We start from the raw sequence: 20,898 nt of genomic DNA on the forward strand, positions 1-20,898 counted from the left end.
GAATCGCTGCCGGCCGTCGCTACAGCAGCCACCGTTCGATTTTTAAGTTGAGGGCAATCTCTGGCTAGATGCCCCAACTCTTCACACCGGTAACACCTGGTTTTTCTCAAGTCCCTCCTGGACTTAGACCGCCCTCGTTGCGATCTCCTGTCGCTTCATCTACGCCTCCTGCTCCTCCAGAAGCCACCAAAGCTGAGCTATCGCCACCTGAGCTCAAAGCTGGGTTCTCTCTCCTGAGAACCTCGTTCTGGAGTATCGCCGCGGTGACCTCATCCATCTTGATAGTGCTCTTCCCCACTAGAAGAGTAGTCACCAAGGACTCGTACGAAGAGGGAAGAGACGCCAGCAAAACCAGCGCCCTGGTCTTCTCCTCAATGTTCGCGCAACGCTGAGAAGGTCGGTGAGGATCTTCTAGAAGTGGCTCAGATGCTCCTGCACGCTCTGTCCCTCAGTCATCCGCAGTTGGTAAAAACTGCCTCCAGAGGAAAAGAGTGTTGGTGAGAGACTTCACCATGTAACAACTCCTCGAGCTTCGACCACAGCACCGTCGAGGAAGTCTCGCTCAGCACATGGATCACCACCTCATCCGCCAGGTACATGCGGATGGTACTCACCGCCTGCATCTATAGCCGTTTCCAATCCCGCACCTCCATGGTGGTCGGCTTCTCATCGCACAAGAGAGCATCGATCAACCCTGTTGGATGAGCACGTCCTTCACCCTTGCCTGCCACAAGGAGAAATTGCTCTTACCATCGAACTGTTGATCTCCATCTTGATTGTTCCTGTTTTTTCCATCTTCAGTCTTGCTCACCACCACTGCAATCTGCGTCCTTGTACCGCTTGCTCTGATACCACTTGTTGGGTGGATGTCTGGTCAGGACACCACTCCCAAGATCCTTTCAATACCACGCGATGCAGCAGGAAGAAAGAAGAAACAAAACAAAAGAAAACAATCAAAATACGTGGATCAGCCACAAAAGGGCTCGCTTCCACGGGGCATGCAAACTTCACTATGAAAAGAAAATTTTACAAGAGGAGACCTCACCCTCAACCCTTGTACACCCAATTCTCTCTCATCTGAAGTTCCCCTCACAAAAGCTCTCTCTCTCTTGAAGACCCCCCTGAACCCCTGAAGAGCCTGGCGACCGCTGTCCAGGAGCCTCCTGCTCCTTCTCTCACAGCACATCCACCTCTCTCTCTCTTCAATCGGGTTCGTATGGCTCTGTACGGCGAGAAACCGAACCGCTGCCTTCTCTTTTCGTCTCAGGCCTTTTAAAGGGTTAACAGAGCTTAAAACCTAATAGATTAGGTTTAAGAGTCCTAAACAAGCCAAATCAGCGTCCCAGACCGTCGAATCAAGACCGGGAGCCACCTGGGCCGTTGGATCGCGCTTCGATCCACAGAATAGTTTCGTGGACCGTGAGAAATACGTGGGAAACGCCCATGCGGTCCACAGGCACTGCCATGGACCGCCCGGTCCACGGTGGACCGAGGCAAGGGGGGCCAGTAGGCCGCTGGCCTGGGCCGGCCCGCGCGCGGGGGCTTGGGTCGCGCCTGCGCGCGCCTGGGCCGCGCGTCCCGCGCGGGCCTGGGTCGCGCGTCCCGCGCGCCGCCGCTGCGGCCGCGCCGCTGCCGCCCGCCGCCGGTCGCCGGCGGTCCTCCACCGCCTCGATTCTCGTGCCGACTTCAAAAGCTCGTATCTCCTCCATCCGAGCTTCGTTCGGGTGATCTTGGTATCGTTGGACTCCATTTTTCGCCGCGAACCTCGCTGTGGGCTCAATGTGGGATGAATCTCGAGGCGTCAAATCCTAACAGCATAGGATCCCGTTTCTGTGGATTGAGGGTGGAGGAGCCACAGGCGTCGGCTGGAGAGGCCGTGGACAGAGGAGAAGCTGTAGGTGCGCAGTGGGCGAGGAAAACTGTGGGCTAATGGGGGCCGAACGAGCCAATAGTGGTTGGAGAGGGGTGTGGAGACACCGCAGGTGGTGCAGAGGATGGGCGTGGAGGGACCGCGAGCAGAGGAAGACCTAGGAGCCACAGGGAAGAAAAGAGGAAACAAAAAAATTAAAAATAAAATATTATTTTTAAAAATAAAATAAAATATATAAAATAAAAATATATAATATTTTAAATATTTTTTATAGTAAAATATTATGGAGCAGCGCTGCAGCAAAACTCTTGTTCTAAAGCTAACGGTTTCTTGTTTTTTTCATGGGAAATTGAGAAAAAGAACAAGAACAAACGATAACTATTGAATGCAATAATTGTCTAAAAAATTCGACGCAGATAGGTTAAATGAAGAAATCGTATATGAGTTTTATGAACGCCTCTTGACTTCACCGGGAAAAAAAAAAGGTCGATATGTAACCATTCTTGCACGTTAAACTGGACGATTACATTCAGGAACTTACCTTCTGTTGTCAAACTCAGGTCATGCCAAGAATAAGAAAGCAACGGGAGACAGACGTCTACAAGACCAGCTGGCGGATGGATGGCTTTAAAGCCCCATCCCCATTCCTTTTGGTCCGAAATCACTTTCTTCCTTCGTTTCTTCCCTCTCCGATCTCTCCTCTTGGTCCCTCTCTCCATATATGTGATCCAAAGCGCATTTGCGCTTTGATCCTCTCCTACTCCGCTACGTTTCTTTGGTCCTCGCGGCCACTTCGTGGGGCGTGACGCTGGGCAGATTGAGCCCACCCGCGCGTGATTGTTCGATGGGAGCTGGGTCTACAACGAGTCTTACCCTCTCTACGACTCGGCGGGTTGCTCCTTTATTCGCCGCGAGTTCGATTGCCTCAGGTATGGCCATCTTGATAAGGTGTTTCTAAATATGAGTGGATGTCTGACCAGGACACCATCTCTCAAGATTTTTCAGTACCACACGATGCAGCACTAAGAAAGTAGAAACAAAACAAAACAATCAAAATACGTGAATCAGTCACAAAAGGATTTGTCTCCACGGGATATGCAAACTTCACTATAAAAAAAAAAAATTTACAAGAGAAGATCTCACCCTCAACCCTCGTACACCCAATTTCTTTCTTACTAGAAGTTTTCTTCACAAAATCTCTCTCTCTCTTGAAAGACCCCCTGAACCTCTAAAGTGATCGGTGTCCGCCGTCCAGGAGCCTTCTCTTTCAGCAGTCACGTGGCTCAAACAAACTTAAATAACCTCCTCCAGCCGTTGGATCGAAAGTAGGATCAACCCACGTCGTTTGATCGCGATCGATCTACGGAATAGTACCGTGGACCGCATGAAACGCGTGAGAAACGCCCACGCGGTCCACAGGCCCAGTCGTGGATCGTCCGGTCCATGGTGGATCGGGGTACAGGCCCAGGTAAGGCGCCTGGGCCTGGGCCGCGCCCGCGTGCGAGCCTGCACACAGGTTGGGCCGTGAGCCCGCCTGGGCCGCCCGCGCACTTGGGCCGCACGTCCCTTGCGTTAGCCTCGCCTGGGCCGCGCGCCGCTACCTGCGGCCGCGCCGCTGCCGCTCCGCCGGTTCACCGCCGGCGGTCCTCCACCATTTCGGATTTCGTACCGACTTCAAAAGTTCGTATCTCCTCCATCCGAGCTTCATTTGGATTGATCTTGATCTCGTTGGACTCTATTTTTCGCCGCGAACCTCGCTGTGGGCTTAACATGGGTTGAATCTCGAGACGTCAAATCCTAATACTAAAGTACAGGTGGAACCCCAATGGCTACCACCTCCCAAGCCCAAGGTGAGTCTGTAATCCTCTCTCGTTCTATTACGGAAGTATTCCATGTTTTAAGAGGGGGCTAATTACTGATATGGAGAATGGTGTTTTAGATTTGATGGTAGAGACTCATTGAGAGGTGGAGAGGGAAGAAGATCATGTTCGTGAGTGACCTCGTTAAGCTTGAATCAGTTCGACTCGCTCCCGTGCCTTCTTCACGCGGCGGTGCCCGATGGCAGGATGAGCTCTATCGGCACGTAGACGCTCACTACCGTCGGATTTGAGGTTGGTATTTCTGCCTCTCCTTTTAGTCTAAGATTCAAGGGACTTTATTTGGTGGTAAATGTTGCTGGAGGCCCCACACGTTCCGGGATTAATCATCAGGTTTATTGTGGGATGGTAACGCTAGCTGGACCCGAACACTCGACCGGTTCTAGCAAAAGAAATCCATCCATGTTCGGGCCGCATCAAGCACTACTCTAGCTAGCTAATAGGTTGACTGCTGTATGCAATCAATTATCGCGTGAGACCTTGATGAAGAATACGGCCAAGCTACGGACAACGAGCTATATCATTTGTGAGGAAATATGCTTCGTTGTTTTTGTCTCTTCTTTGTGTCGCTATTTGTTTCTGAGACGAGACTGCTTAGCTCGCGTCTATGGTGGGGCCATCCGCGTAATTAGCCAGCTGGGTTTTTTTCCTTCAAAAGTCCGATCGTGTGTCGGTGTCGGGTTGATTGGCCCTATTCTTCGCATCAGTCGCTTTTTTTCTCTGTTCCTTGTCTTTTGCTCCCTTCAATTTTTGTTGTGTCTTTCTTTTTCCTTTTTTTTTTTTTAATTTCATGTTTTGCATTTATCAATGCGTGATAATTAAGCGGTCTTCTATCTTTGAAAACAAATCTTTTAAAAAAAATATATTGTCAATCAAACAAAAACTAAAATGCATCTTACACGCCAACACATGCCGAAACTTTCATTTTTGGATAGAGATTTTTGAGCCACTCTCATAAATTTAGTTCCCTAAATGCTTCATCCTAGTGATTTTTCAATAGACATTAAGTCACCATGTTTGCTTTCATAACAAATAGTAGTTATAAGTTTGAGAATGCAATACACCGAAATCTTAATTTAACAGTTTTAGCCTATATTATTAAGTTTTGAAAATGCGATAAACTATAGAATCCTATTTTGATTGTTCTGGCCTGTAACAATAATTGGAACTAAACTACAAAGTGTTCCATAAATAATTCATGTTCTTATCTATAGCTTCTTGAAAATTTTGCCTTCTAAATTCGTAATTTGCATATACAAGATGAAGAACCTCATGAATATGGGGGTTTGCTTTTCAGTTGAAAAAGCTCTACCATATACGTTGATGCATTGCTAGAGTTTCAGAGAGTATGCTATATGTTTGGTGAACAATTTTGTAAGGCAAATCTCATAAACAATTAATCTATCAAATGCTTTTCGTAGCCACGAGATTAGCTAAGCCTATAAGAGATTTCTAGAGTGTTATTTATTTTTTAAAATAATTAATATAATATTCATAGAAAATTTATGACATATCAATTATCCCATGGAACTTGTCCCATATTCTGCGCGCATGTGATGAAACAGTGTAACTACAAGGATCACATGTTGCTAGTGGACAACAGCCTCCTCCCGTCTGAAAGGATAAATATATTTATATTTCGAAAGGAAATCACCTTCGCATGGGATTAACGCAAGTCATTGGGTGGCAATGCAAAACTTATTTGTCCTAGTTACCATACTTTGGAAGCGGAACTAAATGTATTTATTGACAAGTTATGTAGCATAAAAACCTTTTTTATCCATTCTAATTCATTAACAACCCCAAGTGCCGTCTTTCCTCCATGTAGTCCTTCTCTCTTTCTCTCTATGGGGTCGAAAGCGAGGATGGGCTTTGGTTCTCTCTTTTTCCACTACGTTCTTTTAGCACTCTTTGTGGCTTCCTCGTATGGCGAGACAGCGGGGAGTTCGAGCGGGGGAAGGAGCTTGGCCCAGTGCAACCTGTTTCAAGGGAGCTGGGTCTACGACGAGTCATACCCTCTCTACGACTCGGCGAGTTGTCCGTTTATCAGTAAAATGGGGTTTGACTGCCTGAAGAGTGGCCGGCCTGATGAGAACTACCTCAAGTACAGGTGGAAGCCCGATGGTTGCGAGCTCCCAAGGTTGGTTCTTATTCTTATGTTGCTCTCTCTATTAGTCTTTTATGAAATAATTTGCTAGTGCCTATGTGTTATAATTGGTGACGCACCGTATATAAAACGTAAGTCAAGCGTAAACTAAGTTGGATCTACTCCGGTAAAGGTGGATTGTATTCGAAGTCCATTTTTCGAGCCGATTTAAGCAATAGGTTGGCCTTGTGTCATGTCAAAAATTGATCGAATCTAATGTTCTTGCATCCTGTTATGCCATTTGTTTTAAATATGTGATTATCGTGTGACTTGGGATCGATGGATCTCAATGTTCATTGGTGAATTGTTGTGCAGATTTGATGGCAAGGATTTCTTGCAGAGAATGAGGGGAAAGACAATAATGTTTGTGGGGGATTCAATAAGTTTGAATCAGCGGGACTCGCTCGCTTGCTTGCTGCATGCAGCAGTACCTGATATTGTTGTTTCGTCCGATGATGTTAAATTTGAGGTTGGTTTCCCTTTTTTTTTAATTTTATTTTAAGATTTAATTGACTTTAATTTTAAGAAATTATCTTTTTCTTGGGAAAGAAACCAAGGGATATGTTATCTGAGATCAATCTCCTAGTCCCAAATATGCTACCTAACTAAATGCTCAAGACTACATGTGATGGAAGGATTAGTGCTATATGCAGAAATATCCTCCATTGAATCATGCCCACCTCATAAACTGCACTAGACAATCCCCTCCTCGGTGAGAAAATTTTTTTGTTGGACCAAATCCATTAGCTTAGCAGTGGATCAGTCCAATCACAAAGCAACACATGCAAACACATATGTATTACTCTATTTTTCCTTCGTGATTGGACTGGTCCATCTTTGAGCTAGTGGATTTGGTCCAACCAATTACTTCTCCCAATAAGAATGTTGCATAACACGCCAAATATGAATGAAATCTAGCTGGTGCTATAATCCAGCTATGTAGCATTACGGATAACAATATGCCCCAACACCAATATCTCTCACCTTTCACTCTTTAATCAGAGGTTTTGTTGCAGGACTATAACGTCACATTGTCTCGCAGCCTCGCACAGTATCTGGTGGACATTGTCCCTGAGGAGATAGGGAATGTTCTTAAGTTGGACTCTGTGCAACAAAATGCGCAGGGCTGGCTCCGTGCAGATGTTCTCATCTTCAACTCATTCCTTTGGTGGAACCGTAGCAATCCCGGCAGACCGTGAGATCTTACTGTTCTAATTCCATACGTTCCATCACTCTCAGATTTACTTCAGCATTTTTTGACTGTACGTAGGATTTTATGGCATAGATGGGATTATATTCAGGATGGCAACCAAATACTCAAAGACATGAACCGCACCGAAGCAATGGCGAAGGCTTTGAACACATGGGCTAGATGGGTCGACTCCAACATCGATCCAAATACTAAGAAGGTCTTCTACTTCGGAATTCCCCCAACCCACATGCAGTAAGTTATGCATGGCACCATATCAATTCGGAAGTCATCTACAAAGAAGGCACAGCATAGTGCATACTGAATTAATTGATCCTAAGCTCCTTTACCTTTTTCTACCAAAAAAAAAAAAAAAAAGAAGAAACTCTTTCACCATGAGTTCTTGCTTGCTTTCGTATTTTGGTTTTGATTGGCACAGTGGAGCGGATTGGGGTGAGCCAGGGAAAAGTTGTGTTGGAGAGACAGAACCACTGATGGCAAAAACGTACCCCGGAGGTCCAATTCCGCAAGAAAGCATAGTACGGGGCGTGTTGGGAAGTATGTCGAAGCCAGTCTATTTGTTGGACATAACTTTCCTCACACAACTCAGAAAAGATGGCCACCCGGGGCAGTACAACGGTGGCGATTGCACTCACTGGTGTTTAGCTGGAGTTCCGGATACATGGAACCTATTATTGAATGCCGCCCTTCTTGAATGGAGCTGACATTTCTTCTCCCTAGAAGTACATGAAAGTGGCGCAAATGAGAAGATTTTCATGGAAAATGAGGGAAAAGTTTAATTATTAGAATAAACTACATGGAGATTTTTTTCACTAGTCATAGAATGTTAAAATTCAGTTCATGAGGACACGTTAATGGGAAGATAGTGTTTGTCAGTGCATGAATTGTTTTACTTTATTTTCTTAAGAAAAAATAGATCTTTAAAAGCGAATGAGATGGTGTTAATGGGAAACTCGATAATTTGGAGAGGCATCATCATTCGGCCCGAAGGTCTTCTATCTGCCAGAATCTGCGATCTTTTAGTGGCGATCAAGGATTTTCAAAACTGCGTTGAAATGGACCTGACAAGATTTTATTTTTGTTTTTTTTTTTTATTTATTTTTGTGTGTGTGGTGACAAGGATGACACTTCACATTCAGAGAAGAATGCAAGGAAGCCTTCCACTTCAAGAGCCCAAATATGAAAAAAATGAATCATACAAAATGAAGACCAGATATCAATCTGTTCTGGGGACATGGTCATGGTTCTTTTGAGCATCCACGACCGTTCATCTGGATCCTCACATGCGTCAAATGCGTTGGAATCCTGTTTATCTAATTGATAGCCGTTCATTTTGTGACAATCTATTTTGTGCATAACCGTAATTAGATATAGGTCTGTCTCAGTTATTCGGAACCGGCTTTATGGATCATTATTTACCGAATGGAGCAAATTTTATTCCATTTTATAGTTTTCAATATATTTTCTGATCAACTAACTGTATGTCAACCTGATATGAATCCATTTTGCTCGGTTCATATTAAAATGGCATAGTTCTATGTTATGTGCAGGAAGAAAGCCTCTGATCTAATGTTGCATGGGACCAAGGCCTGCCTGCCTTCTAAAAAGCCATGCATAGAGATCGGCCGGGGAGTCATGTTTGGAAGCAATTAAATGGGCCAAGCTCAAACTAATGAGCCCCAAGCTCCGCCCCTATTGAACCCTGCACATGGCGACCACGATCGTAACATGCCTGCCTTGCTCTAACGCACCGTGCTAGCTGTTTCGAGGGAAAGAGAGACGAGCTAAAGAACCAAAAGAAACAAAACCAAATAAACAAACAAATGAATGAATGAAAAGTTCATACTATTGATTGAAGTACCCTATATTTTAGGGAAGATTTACAAGTTTCTATCAGCTAGGACAACAAATGAGTTTGCCAATTAGCTAAACATGCGATCAAATCCAATCCCAGCTTAATCAGCTTGATTCGGTCAAGTTTTTTAAGATCTGTTGCGGCCAATCGCCTCGTCGATCGATCGCCGGGGAACATGCACCTGCAAAAACGAGAAGTCCACACTGACCGGAGGCGGCTCCGACGGGGACCCTCCGACGGTCAAGTCAGAGAGGTGACCGGGCAACAGTGAAATATAGACAGAGAGCTCGATCGAGAGGGGGAGAGAGGGAGAGGAGCGAGCCTGTGTTTTTGGAGTCGAGAAGTGGGGGAGCGGACCGGATCCCTTGCACTGTTGCCTTCCCCGGTTTATATAGTGGAGCACGGTATGGCGCCGTCATTAATGGCGCAGACAAGTGAGGAACTGTCAACTCACTGTAGACCGTCAGAATCACCGTGAAAGTATCATGTCGCCGTGTGACCGTCAAATCACCAGGGTTGACAATGCCCTCGGCGGGACAATGCCCCTAGATAGCCGTGCCGCATGTTGCTGTCAGAACTGACAAGGTCTGGCGGCTGTACGGCGATTGGAGGAGCCGACCGACCCTAAGTCGGTGGCCAGCTGAGTGGCGTCGGGCCCCTCCGTTGGTCGGCGAGTCCTTCGTGAGTCGGTCATCAGACCTCTGGGTTCAGTCGGTCGGGAAAGGTGCGCCCGATATATCCTCAGTCGGTCGTGAGCCGATAATTAGCCGGTGGTGGCGTCCGTCAGTCGGTCGCTCCGACCGCCAATTGGTCGGTCCGGCCGTCGGTCGGTCGGTTGGGCCGTCAGTCGGTCGGTCGGGCCGTCAGTCGGTCGGTCCTTCCGGCAGTCGGTCGGTTCCTCCGGCCATCGGTCGGTCAGTCGGTGGGTATTCCCCAACAGTTGCCCCCCTCCACTCCTAAGTCGGATGGTGAGCTGGCCGATGCTCTCACTCGGGCAGCAATCCTGGGCGACTAGGAGTGGGGTTGTCGTATGCACAGATCCGACCGTACCGCCGGCTGATCCGATGTCAGACGTCTCATAAATGCCAAGCGATCTGGACGTCTAGTCGGTGTCAAATGTCACGTCGGCATCAGGTGTCAGACGTCGCGTCTGATGTCAGGCGTCGCGTCTTGTCGTCGTCAGACGTTACGTCGGTGTCAGGAGATCGGACGCCGGATGATACGGTGTCAGATGACCGAATATCCGGCGCCGATCGTGGGAGCGTGGGGCGCTGGCAGGCATCCCATCGGGAACGCGAATCGGCGCAGGCGCATAAATGCGGAACCGCGTCCCCGCGTGCCGCGTGTCGAAGGTGGTTGGCCGGCGCCCCCCGCATTTAATATGGGCGGTGTGGCCGTCCCGAGACGGGGCGCGCCGAATCCTCAGCCACCCGGAGGCCGCCACGTGTAGCGCATCCATGGAGCTTCGGTCGGCGCGGAGTCATCTTGGCCGTCGGTCGGGCCTATATATATAGGACCTCTCGGACCCAAGACCCCACCATTGCCATTTTGCTGCCGAAACTCTGTCCGGGCGATTTCTCAGTCGTCGCGGGCAGAGCTTTCTTGCTTCCAGAAGAGCTCCTCCGGTTCGTGGTCTCCTCTTCGTCCTCCTCATCTTCTTCTTCTCCTCCGTTCCTTTCTCATTCGGTTCCGGTACAATGGCCAGGAATCCGACTCAGGGAGCTCGGTCGGGGAACCCGACTGACGACTCCCGGTCGACTCCGGAAGATGAGGTTTCCTCACTTTCGGGGCCGAATGTTGATTGGCTTCGGGAGCAGTATTGCATCCCGGAGCAGTTTCAACTGTTCGCTCCAGGGGCCGGCGGTCGGGTTAACAGCCCTCCGCCTGGTCAGCTGGCGCTGTATGTCGAGGACCTTCGTGCGGGTCTTCGGCTCCCGATTCCGGAGTTCGTCCGAAATCTTCTGAACTATTACGGACTCTGTCCGGCGCAGCTAGCGCCGAAATCTGTCCGGCTCATAATTAGTTTTGCGTTGTTGTGTTAGCTCTTGCCGACCAACCCTCGCATTTCTCTCTTCCGGGCCTTCTTTGTGCTCCGACCCCACCCTAAAGCCCGAGGGTGGTGGCTCTTCAACCCCCGGAAGGGTCTTTCCTTCATCACCGGTCTTCCATCGTCCATTCATGGGTGGAAGAACCAATTCTTCTTTGTTTCTTCTCCATCTTCTTGGGGCTTTCCTTCTCACTGGGGCGTGCCCCGAACCGAAGCTAATGACAACAGTCGGGTGGAAGCGGACGACCGGGAGAACTTCCACCGACTGAAAGATATGTCGGTCCCGAAGCAGAGGGAGCTTGTTACCGAACAAGCTCTCTATGACGCCGGCTTAAGCTTGGTCCCCTGACTAGGTATCGTCCGATTTTCTGGTCTCCTTTTCATCCGACCCTTAGTCCGGTTCTTTAGTTAACACTTTTGTCGGTATTGCAGGGACACCTCCAAGAATGCGGCCGACAGACGCGGAGATTCGGCTATTCGCGACAAGGAAGAGGCCAGCATCGGAGGCCGGACCTTCGCGTCCGCCGAAGAAGCCTGCTCAAGCGGCGCCGATCATCGAAGCGTCGGTGACCGATCAATCCGAGCCCGTCATCGCGCTCGCGGCTCCGGCGACGCGTTCGGAGGAGAGGCCGATGGGTGAAGCGGCCGAAGGAACGTCGGCGGCATCACCGAAGGCGGTGGAGCCGGATGTAGTTCGGGAAACCGAACATCATCCGGCGGCGTCTGTGGCCGCAGCGGGGGGTGCTGGTTCTACTTCGAGCATCCCCTCGCTGCAGGTTCCGTCGGTCGGGGCGGCCGATCGAGGGAAAGCCCCGACGGACCCCGCGGACGAGACAAGGTCGGGGAGCCGATCCGTGCCGCCCAGCGCACAGTTCTTCGAAGGCGCGTCGGCGTTGGCCGACCACAACCTGGCGAGGAGGTTGTGCCAGGAGATTCTTCTTTCGGCCGACGTTGAGTCGCTGAGATCTCGGCAGGTAACCGAGATGCTGTCCAGGTTCTATCCGACTATGGTCGAGGTAAGCTTCGCATCACCTTCTCTTTTCCTTAAAAATTTTTCTTGTTATGTGATCCTGACGAAGCATTTGCAATCGGCAGCTGATCTATACAATGTCGGAACTGGAGGCCGGGTATCGGAGGTTCGGCAATGTCCGGGCCGCTTATAAGGAGAGGTCGGTGGCGGCCGAAGCCGAGAGGGCGATGTTGGCCGACCATCTTCAACAGTCGGCCGATCGGGAGGCCAAGTTAGTAGACGAGGTCTCCCGGCTCGGGTCCGAGCTTAGGTCGGCCAAGAAGGAGGCCAGACATAAGGGTCGGGCCGTGCGTCGTCTTCGGCACGAACGAGACGGCACCACCGCCGAACTCCAAGGCGAGCGCGAGCAGCTTCGGGTGAGCCTGGAGAAGCTCGCCAAGGCCGAAGAGGAGCTTTCGATCGCCCAAGCCGACGCCGACATAGCAAAGGCAGAGGCGGAGTCGGCGAAGGAATCGCTCGGCCGGGCGGAGGAAGAGGCAAGGTCGGCGAGGGAGTCGGCCGACCGAGCGGTTGAAGACTTCCGGGTCTCCGACCAATATCGGGAGGAGATGCTCGAGTCGGGTTTCGCCTCGTACCGGGTGGGGTACGAGGACGGTCGGGAGGCAGTCCGGGCCTTGTATCCGGAGCTTGACCTTAGCAGCATCGTCCCACCGGGGGCCGAGGAGGAAGCCACCGAGGAGATGGCCGACCAGCCATCGGGAGGCGTAGTTGCTGCGGAGGAAGTCGTCCCGGAGGAAGCGGCGCCGACTGCCAGTCCCCCGCCGACCGAAGGACCAGCTTCAGCCGTCGACCCGGCTCCGCTCGTGGCCGACACACCAGTCATCCCCGATCTCCCATCGATCGAGGAGATTGACTCAGACGGGTGATCGGGCCATACCGATTTTCCTTTGCTTTTTCTGTTTTTTGAAATACATGTAATCGGGCTTCGACCCGACTTTGTACTTTCTGAATGAAAATTTTGAATGAGAATTTCTTCTGTTTTCCCTTTGTCTCCTTCTTCCAAATGTATAGTTGAATGCCTTAGTGAGCCATTAACTTGTGTAAGTCGCTAACTCACATAAGTCGGTAGGACGTTCGGCAACTCGTGCCGCTATGAAGGAAGGATAAGTCCCGACTTTGGGTCGGCTTCTGATAGTCGAGCTCATCAGTCGGGCGCGTCTTGTTGAGTAGGGAGCCGACCGAACCTGGTAAAGGCTCGGTAGTCGGGCTTCCATAGACGCGTTCAGTCGAATGTCGTCCGGCGCAGTGTCGGGGGAACGACAATAAGTCGGATCCCCATGCTCTTGCGTCGGGTATTCGTTCTGTATCTTTCGACATACGGTAGCAAGCCGAATATCGTCCAGCCGGCCGTAGGTCGGTCGGCAAGTCGTGGATGCGACTAAGGTCGCGTTGTGCGATAGACGGTGGTAAGCCGAATATCCCTCGACCGGCCGTAGCCTGGTCGGAAGTCGCGACGTCAGTCGCGCAGGCTTTTCGCCTCTCTTTGATCGGGGCCCGATCGACTTGTCAGCCGATGGTTTGGCCCGAAAGTTCGACCGTAGAAGGAGTGTTAACTCCCATCCGTAAGGGTGCATCGGTCCTTGTAAGGGTCCGATGTACTGTCGATCGTCGAAGGAGTGTCAACTCCCGTCAATAAGGGTTCATCGGTCCTTGTAAGGGTCCGACGCATCGTCGAAGGAGTGTCAACTCCCGCCAATAAGAGTTCATCGGTCCTTGTAAGGGTCCGACGCATCGTCGAAGGAGTGTCAACTCCCGACCATGTAGATGAGTCGGTCCTCGCAAGAGTCCGATGGATCACCGACGATAAGGCCGTTGGTTCCAAGAGGATATTAAGTCCGCCTTGGCATGTCGGGGCTTGACCTTGATGAGCACCGATCATTAGTCGAAGAGTTAAAACTCCGAACTTTCAAACTGAATTTGTATTCCGACTATCGAATTACAAAGTTCATTGGTGATACAGCTTCAAGTTGTCGGCGTTCCAGGTTCGGGGAATGGATTTTCCCTCAAGGGTCTCCAGTCGGTAGGCTCTCGGACCATAGGTGTCTGCTATCCTGTAGGGTCCTTCCCAATTGGGGGCCAGCTTCCCTTGGTCCAAGGGCTTTGACACTTCTGCCTTCCTCAAGACCAAGTCGCCAGGCCTGAAAAGCTTCGGTCTGACCTTGGCGTTGTAATATCGGGCGATCCTTTGTCAGTACGAAGCCATACGAATTTGGGCCTCGTCCCGCAGTTCGGGGAGGAGGTCTAGGTCAGCCCTCCGACTCTCGGAGTTATCTGGCTCTTGGTACCGCTCGACCCTTGAAGATGGCAGTCCAATCTCGAGCGGGATCATGGCCTCCGTTTCATAGGCCAAACTGAAAGGCGACTCCCCGGTCGGAACGCGGGGGGTCGTTCGGTAAGCCCACAGAACGGAGCCCAGCTCGTCGACCCAGAGGCCTTTGGCTTCGTTTAGTCGGGTCTTGAGTCCGTGGAGCCAGGTTCGGTTGGTCACCTCGACCTCGCCGTTGGACTGGGGGTGCCCGACTGAAGTCAGTCGGTGCCTGATGTGGAACCTGGCGCAAAAGTCTCTGAAGTCCTGGTTGTCGAATTGCCGCCCGTTGTCGGTGATGATGGTGTGCGGCAATCCGAACCTGAAGATGACGGATTTCTGGATAAAGTCCTCCATTTTTCGCTCGGTGATCTGCGCCAACGGTTCGGCCTCCACCCACTTGGTAAAGTAGTCGATGGCGACAATGATGAACTTCCTCTGGCCCGACGCTGGTGGAAAAGGACCGAGAATGTCGACCCCCCACTGGGCGAAGGGCCACGGGGCGACAATAGGGGCAATTTGGCTGGCCGGTTGGTGTTGAATATTGGCGTACTTTTGACATGGCTCACACCTCCGGACCAACTCGGCTGCATCCCTCTTCATGGTAGGCCAGTAATAACCTTGTCGCAGGACCTTGTAGGCCAGGGACTTGCCCCCCAAGTGATTCCCGCAAATTCCTTCGTGAACCTCTCAGAGAGCGTAGTCGGCGTCGGTCGGTCCCAAACACCTAAGCAGGGGAAGGGAGAACGACCTCTTGTAGAGTCGGCCGTCCATGATGACATATTGTGAGGCCGACCATCGGAGTCGCCTGGCCTCCGTGGGATCTTCGGGGCTGACCCCATCGGTCAGATATCGAACGATCGGGTCCATCCAACTTGGTTCGGATGTCAGCTGCAGTACCCCGTCGACCCGATCGATGCTCGGGTGCTCGAGGTTCTCCACGAACGTCCGACCCAAGGAGTCAAAGGCCGAAGTCGCCAGTCTGGAGAGTGCGTCGGCACGGGCATTCTCTGACCTTGGGATGTGGAAAATTTCGAAATACTTGAGGCGTGCCACGAGGTCCTTCACTTTCTGAAGGTACTTGACCATGGTCGGATCTCGCGCCTCGAATTCGCCCTTGACCTGCCCTACGATCAGCTGAGAGTCGGAGAATGCCCGGAGGCTGTCGACGCCCAGCTCCCTTGCCATCCTCAAGCCGGCGAGGAGTGCCTCGTATTCGGCTTGGTTGTTGGAGGCCTTGAAGTCGAACCGGAGGGCGTACTCGGTGACCACCCCATCCGAATTCGTGAGCAGGAGCCCGGCCCCGCTTCCCTGAGCGTTTGAGGCTCCGTCGATGTGGAGTACCCAGGTGGAGATCGGGTCTGGCTCAGAGACCGCATCTCGTCCTGGGTCTTCAGCTCCCGACCCTTGGTCGATCGTCGGGCATTCGGCGATGAAGTCGGCCAAGACCTGAGCTTTCAGGGCAGGCCTTGATCGGTACTGAATGTCGAACTCGCTGAGCTTCATCGCCCACTTCGTGAGTCGTCCAGATGTGTCGGATCGGCGCAGTATCGCCCTCAGGGGCTGGTTGGTGAGCACCACTATAGCGTGGGCCTGGAAGTATGGACGGAGTCGTTGCACGGAGACGGTCAGGGCAAAAATCATCTTTTCCGTCTCCGAGTATCTGGCCTCTGCGCCGTGGAGCACCTTGCTGGTGTAGTAGATAGGCTGATGGGTTCGGCACTCGTTTTCTCGGACGAGCACCGAACTGATCGCCTCAGAAGATGTGGCCAAGTAGAGATACAGGGTTTCCCCGACCTGCGGCTTTACGAGCAGCAGTGGGAAAGCCAAGTACCTCTTCAGGTCTTCGAAGGCCTGTTGGCACTCATCCGACCAAGAAAACCCATTTGCGTGACGCAAAGTTTTGAAAAACGGGAGGCACCTTTCAGCTGATCGAGAAATGAATCGGCTAAGAGCGACAATTTTTCCGTTCAGCTGTTGGACCTCCCTCTTGGTGTTCGGATGACGCATGTCGAGGATTGCCTTTATCTTCTCAGGGTTGGCCTCAATCCCTCTCTGAGAAACGAAGAATCCGAGGAACTTCCCTGAGGTCACCCCAAAAGCACACTTGGTCGGGTTGAGCTTCATCCGGTGTCGTCGAAGGGTGTGGAAGGTCTCCTCGAGATCCTGAACATGGTCTGGGATCTGCGTGCTTTTCACCAGTATGTCGTCCACGTACACCTCCATGTTGCGGCCGATCTGGTCTTTGAAGACCTTATTGATGAGTCGCTGGTAGGTGGCGCCGGCGTTCTTCAGTCCGAAGGGCATCACCCGATAACAGTAGAGGCCCTTGGGAGTCACGAACGTGGTGTGCTCCTCATCTTCAGGCGCCATCCGGATCTGGTTGTACCCGGCGAAGGCATCCATGAAGCTGAGCAGTCAAAATTCGGACGTCGCATCCACCAGCTGGTCGATCTTGGGAAGCAGGAAGCTATCTTTTGGGCAGGCTCGGTTGAGGTCGGTGTAGTCGATGCAGATCCTCCACTTCCCGTTGGCTTTTTTGACCATGACAATATTGGCGAGCCAATCGGGATACGTGGATTCTCGGATGAAGCCTGCTTCGAGTAGCTTGTCCACTTCTTCGTCGATGGCCCTCTGCCTTTCTGGAGCGAAGGACCTTTTCTTCTGCCTCACCGGCCTCATCGTCGGGTCGATGTTGAGTCGGTGGGTTATGGTTTCTGGGGGGATGCCCGACATATCTGCCGCCGACCAAGCAAATATGTCGGCATTGGCCGTCAGCAGCTCTGTCAGTCGGCGTCGTTCGGTGTCGGGCAGTTGGGACCCGACCCAAACTTTTCTGTCGGGATTTTCTCCTATCGGGATCGCCTCGAGCTGCTCGGCCGGCGAACCTCGTTCTTCCTCCTCCCGTTGGTCCAGCTTGTCGATTGTCAGACAACCCCTCGACTCGTCGCTTTGAGCGGAGATTTGGAAGCATCGTCGGGCGAGCTGTTGATCTCCGCGCATCTCTCCGATTCTATTTTTGGTCGGAAACCGAACAAGGAGATGGTACGTCGAGACGATCGCTCTGAGGGCGTTCAATCCGGGTCGTCCGAGTATGGCGTTGTAGGCTGAAGGAACTTGGACGACCGCGAAAGTTAAGTGGACCGTGCTTTTCCGTGGTTCGGTGCCGGCCGTCACGGGCAGGGTAATTTCTCCCTCTGTCGTGACAGCATCTCCGGCAAAGCCGATCAAGGGCATGGAGACCCTCTTAAGTCGGTCAGTTGACAGTTGCATTCGGGAGAAGGTCGAGTAAAACAAAACATTCGTTGAACTTCCATTATCGACAAAAATTCATTTTACATCATAATTTGCTATTGTCGCCGACACAACAACAGCATCGTCGTGGGGAGTTTGGATGCCCCGAACGTCGTCCTCTATGAAGGTGATTACGCCGTCCGGGCGCAGCCTTTTCGTCGGCTCCCCTCCCACAGACGTCCCCGGGCCCAGTCGCTTGGAGATCATGTTGATGACTCCGACCGTCGGCTGATTGTTCGCCGCTTCTTCAGTCGGCTGGGGTCGTCGATCGACAACTGGTTGGGTCGGCGGACCCTTCCGAAATTTGTCGAGATACCCCCGACGGATGAGAGCTTCGATCTCATCCTTCAGCTGGATGCACTGCTCGGTGTCGTGGCCGTGGCTTCGGTGAAATCGACAGTACTTCCGGTGGTCGAGGCCCTTTGCCTTCAGAGGCGGAGGCCGTCGCAGGTATTCTTCCCCCTCGATCTCCATTAGAATCTGCGCACGAGGAGCGGAGAGAGGAGTGTAGGAGTCATACCTGGGGCGTGCCGACCTCGGAGTCTGTTGCTGGGGTGACTTTTGGATTCGTCGGGGTGGCGAGACCCGACTATCGGTCGGGGGCCTGCTAGGTTCGGCGGGCTCCCGACCTTTCCTCCGCTTCTCTTTCGGGCCTCTGGGCTCGGCCAAGCGTCGGTCGGATGCTCCTTCGTCCGCGCGCATATACTTGTATGTGCGCTCCAGCAGCTCGGCGTATGTCCGGGGGAGGGTTTTGTCCAGAGAGTAGGTGAATCGGGACGCCCTCAGGCCCCGCTTCATGGCTGAGACAGCCATGTCTTCGTTGAGGTCCCGGACCTCAAGCGTGGCCGTGTTGAATCGCGCCACGAAGTGTCGGAGCGTCTCATTTTTCCCCTGCTTGAGGGAGAAAAGGCTGTCCGACGTTCGCGGCGGCTTTCGGCTGGTGCTGAAATGGGCCACGAACGAGTGCTCGAGCTGCCCGAAGGAGTGGATACTTTCCGATCGGAGGCCGGAGTACCAGGCCCTGGCAGCCTTGCGGAGCGTAGCGGGGAAGCCGATGCAAAAAAGAGCGTCGGTTGCCCCTTGAATCGTCATGAGAGCTTTATAGCCCTCGAGGTGGTCGACCGGGTCGGTGGAGCCGTCGTATGGCTCCACGTGCGGCATTTTGAACCGACTGGGAATCGGCTCGTCGAGGATCAGTCGGGAGAGAGGTTGGGCGGTCTGGAAGTCGACGTCGTTCGAAGACTTCTGGCCGTCCATCTGCAACTGGGCGAGTCGGCGATCGATCTTCTCGAACCGGCGCTCGTAGTCGTCCGCTCGTCGATGCTGGGAGACCCCGGGAGTGGAGTCTCTGAAAGACTCCGAGAGGGAGACCGACGGCGTGCGCGGTCGTTTCTCCTTCCTTGCCCGTTCCAACGGAGAAGGAGAGGGCCGCTGGGACCGTCGGTCATCGCGCCAAGGTCGTCCCTCCTCTTCTCCGTGGGAGCGCTGTTGGGGGCGCTCGCATGGAGGCGACGGGGATCGGCACGGTCGTCGGCGGCTGCTCCTGGAGGGCATCGGACGGGCCGCCGGTTGTTGCTGGAGGCTTTTGACTGCGTCTGTCAGTACGGTCATCTGCCGTACGATGGCCGCAATCTGCGCCTCCGTGGTCACTGCAGGGCGCGGAGAGCTGGGCTCCGCCGCCGGTGGTGGCGGGGAGGCCTCTTCCCGGGGGGCAGAGCGCCTTGCCAATCCAGTGATTCTCGATCGTTGAGCTCTTGTCTTTGTCATGCTGTCCCCTACCTGGCGCGCCAATCTGTTGCGGCCAATCGCCTCGTCGATCGATCGCCGGGGAACGTGCACCTGCAAAAACGAGAAGTCCACACTGACCGGAGGCGGCTCCGGCGGGGACCCTCCGACGGTCAAGTCAGAGAGGTGACCGGGCAACAGTGAAATGTAGACAGAGAGCTCGATCGAGAGGGGGAGAGAGGGAGAGGAGCGAGCCTGTGTTTTTGGAGTCGAGAAGTGGGGGAGCGGACCGGATCCCTTGCACTGTTGCCTTTCCCGGTTTATATAGTGGAGCACGGTATGGCGCCGTCATTAATGGCACAGACAAGTGAGGAACTGTCAACTCACTGTAGACTGTCAGAGTCACCGTGAAAGTGTCATGTCGCCGTGTGGCCGTCAAATCACCAGGGTTGATAATGCCCTCGACGGGACAATGCCCCTAGATAGCCGTGCCGCATGTTGCTGTCAGAACTGACAAAGTCTGACGGCTGTACGACGATTGGAGGAGCCGACCGACCCTAAGTCGGTGGCCAGCTGAGTGGCGTCGGGCCCCTCCGTTGGTCGGCGAGTCCTTCGTGAGTCGGTCATCAGACCTCTGGGTTCAGTCGGTCGGGAAAGGTGCGCCCGACATATCCTCAGTCGGTCGTGAGCCGATAATTAGCCGGTGGTGGCGTCCGTCAGTCGGTCGCTCCGACCGCCAATTGGTCGGTCCGGCCGTCGGTCGGTCGGTCGGGCCGTCAGTCGGTCGGTCCTTCCGGCAGTCGGTCGGTTCCTCCGGCCATCGATCGGTCGGTCGGTGGGTATTTTCCAACAAGATCCATAGGCTGGCTCACGGCGAAACAAATTGGACTTCGGAGATCCATGGATATCACAATGTTATGCCACAAAAAAAATATATATCAGAGTAACAAAAAAAAGAAAAATAGGTTCAGCAGATTCATGAATACTGTATCAAGTACTAACAGAGCTTGTGTGATGGCCATAAACATGATCGATTTGTCATGTACTAATTATCAAATAAGAACTCTTGGCAACTGTGAGTGGATCCATGGAATATCAATCATGCAAGAAAAACAAAGTGGACCGAGATGCTCCGGGGAAAAAAAAAAAAAAAAAGCATGGGCCAGCGAAAAGGCTTGTTACAAATGGTGCCTTAAGGCTTTGGCAAGTTAGGTCGCTACACAGCGAGGGATAAATATATAAATTCGAAATTCTTCAAAAGGCTAACTACAAAATGGTCTTGTCATGCATGAAAAGATTAGTTAGAGAATGGTCATATGGAAGTGTGACTAGAAGTTGCTGGATTTGGAGAGAGAAAACTATGTTTTTAAATATAGCTATGGGAAATTTAGCATTATAATTTATGGCAGTGGTCCATCTTTAAATATAGCTACAGGAAATTTGACAAGCTGCGATAAATGTTCAACCAATCTTTACTAAATCCTTTGTGAATCTTCATAAGATAGGCATATAATTTGAGATTCCACAGAGACTCAACAA

The 20,898-nt window shown here is 52.1% G+C and overlaps 1 protein-coding gene across 3 annotated transcripts; it reads left to right on the forward strand.

The window, feature by feature from the left end:
- The first annotated feature begins 3,876 nt into the window (after positions 1–3,876).
- On the forward strand, positions 3,877–8,149 carry LOC105040673 (protein trichome birefringence-like 42). Of its 3 annotated transcripts, XM_073254555.1 has the most exons (6): positions 3,877–3,981; positions 5,576–5,887; positions 6,209–6,362; positions 6,910–7,088; positions 7,164–7,337; positions 7,522–8,149. In XM_073254555.1, the coding sequence occupies exons 2-6, from the start codon at positions 5,595–5,597 to the stop codon at positions 7,805–7,807; spliced, it is 1,086 nt and encodes a 361-aa protein (XP_073110656.1). In that variant the 5' UTR covers positions 3,877–3,981; positions 5,576–5,594; the 3' UTR covers positions 7,808–8,149. The 3 variants fall into 3 exon arrangements, with proteins under 3 accessions (XP_073110656.1, XP_019704574.1, XP_010915622.1); XM_019849015.2 differs by lacking the exon at positions 3,877–3,981 and having other exon boundaries at positions 5,462–5,887; positions 7,522–8,147; XM_010917320.4 differs by lacking the exon at positions 3,877–3,981 and having other exon boundaries at positions 5,472–5,887; positions 7,179–7,337; positions 7,522–8,131.
- The last annotated feature ends 12,749 nt before the right edge of the window (positions 8,150–20,898 follow it).

This window comes from Elaeis guineensis, chromosome 3 (assembly GCF_000442705.2).
Source record: "Elaeis guineensis isolate ETL-2024a chromosome 3, EG11, whole genome shotgun sequence".
Lineage (NCBI taxonomy): Eukaryota > Viridiplantae > Streptophyta > Magnoliopsida > Arecales > Arecaceae > Elaeis > Elaeis guineensis.

Coding starts and splice junctions, on each gene's coding strand:
- LOC105040673 (XM_073254555.1), top strand. CDS start 5,595: ATGGGGTCGAAAGCGAGGATGGGCTTTGGTTCTCTCTTTTTCCACTAC. Junction 5,888..6,208: donor GATGGTTGCGAGCTCCCAAG/GTTGGTTCTTAT, acceptor ATTGTTGTGCAG/ATTTGATGGCAAGGATTTCT. Junction 6,363..6,909: donor CCGATGATGTTAAATTTGAG/GTTGGTTTCCCT, acceptor GTTTTGTTGCAG/GACTATAACGTCACATTGTC.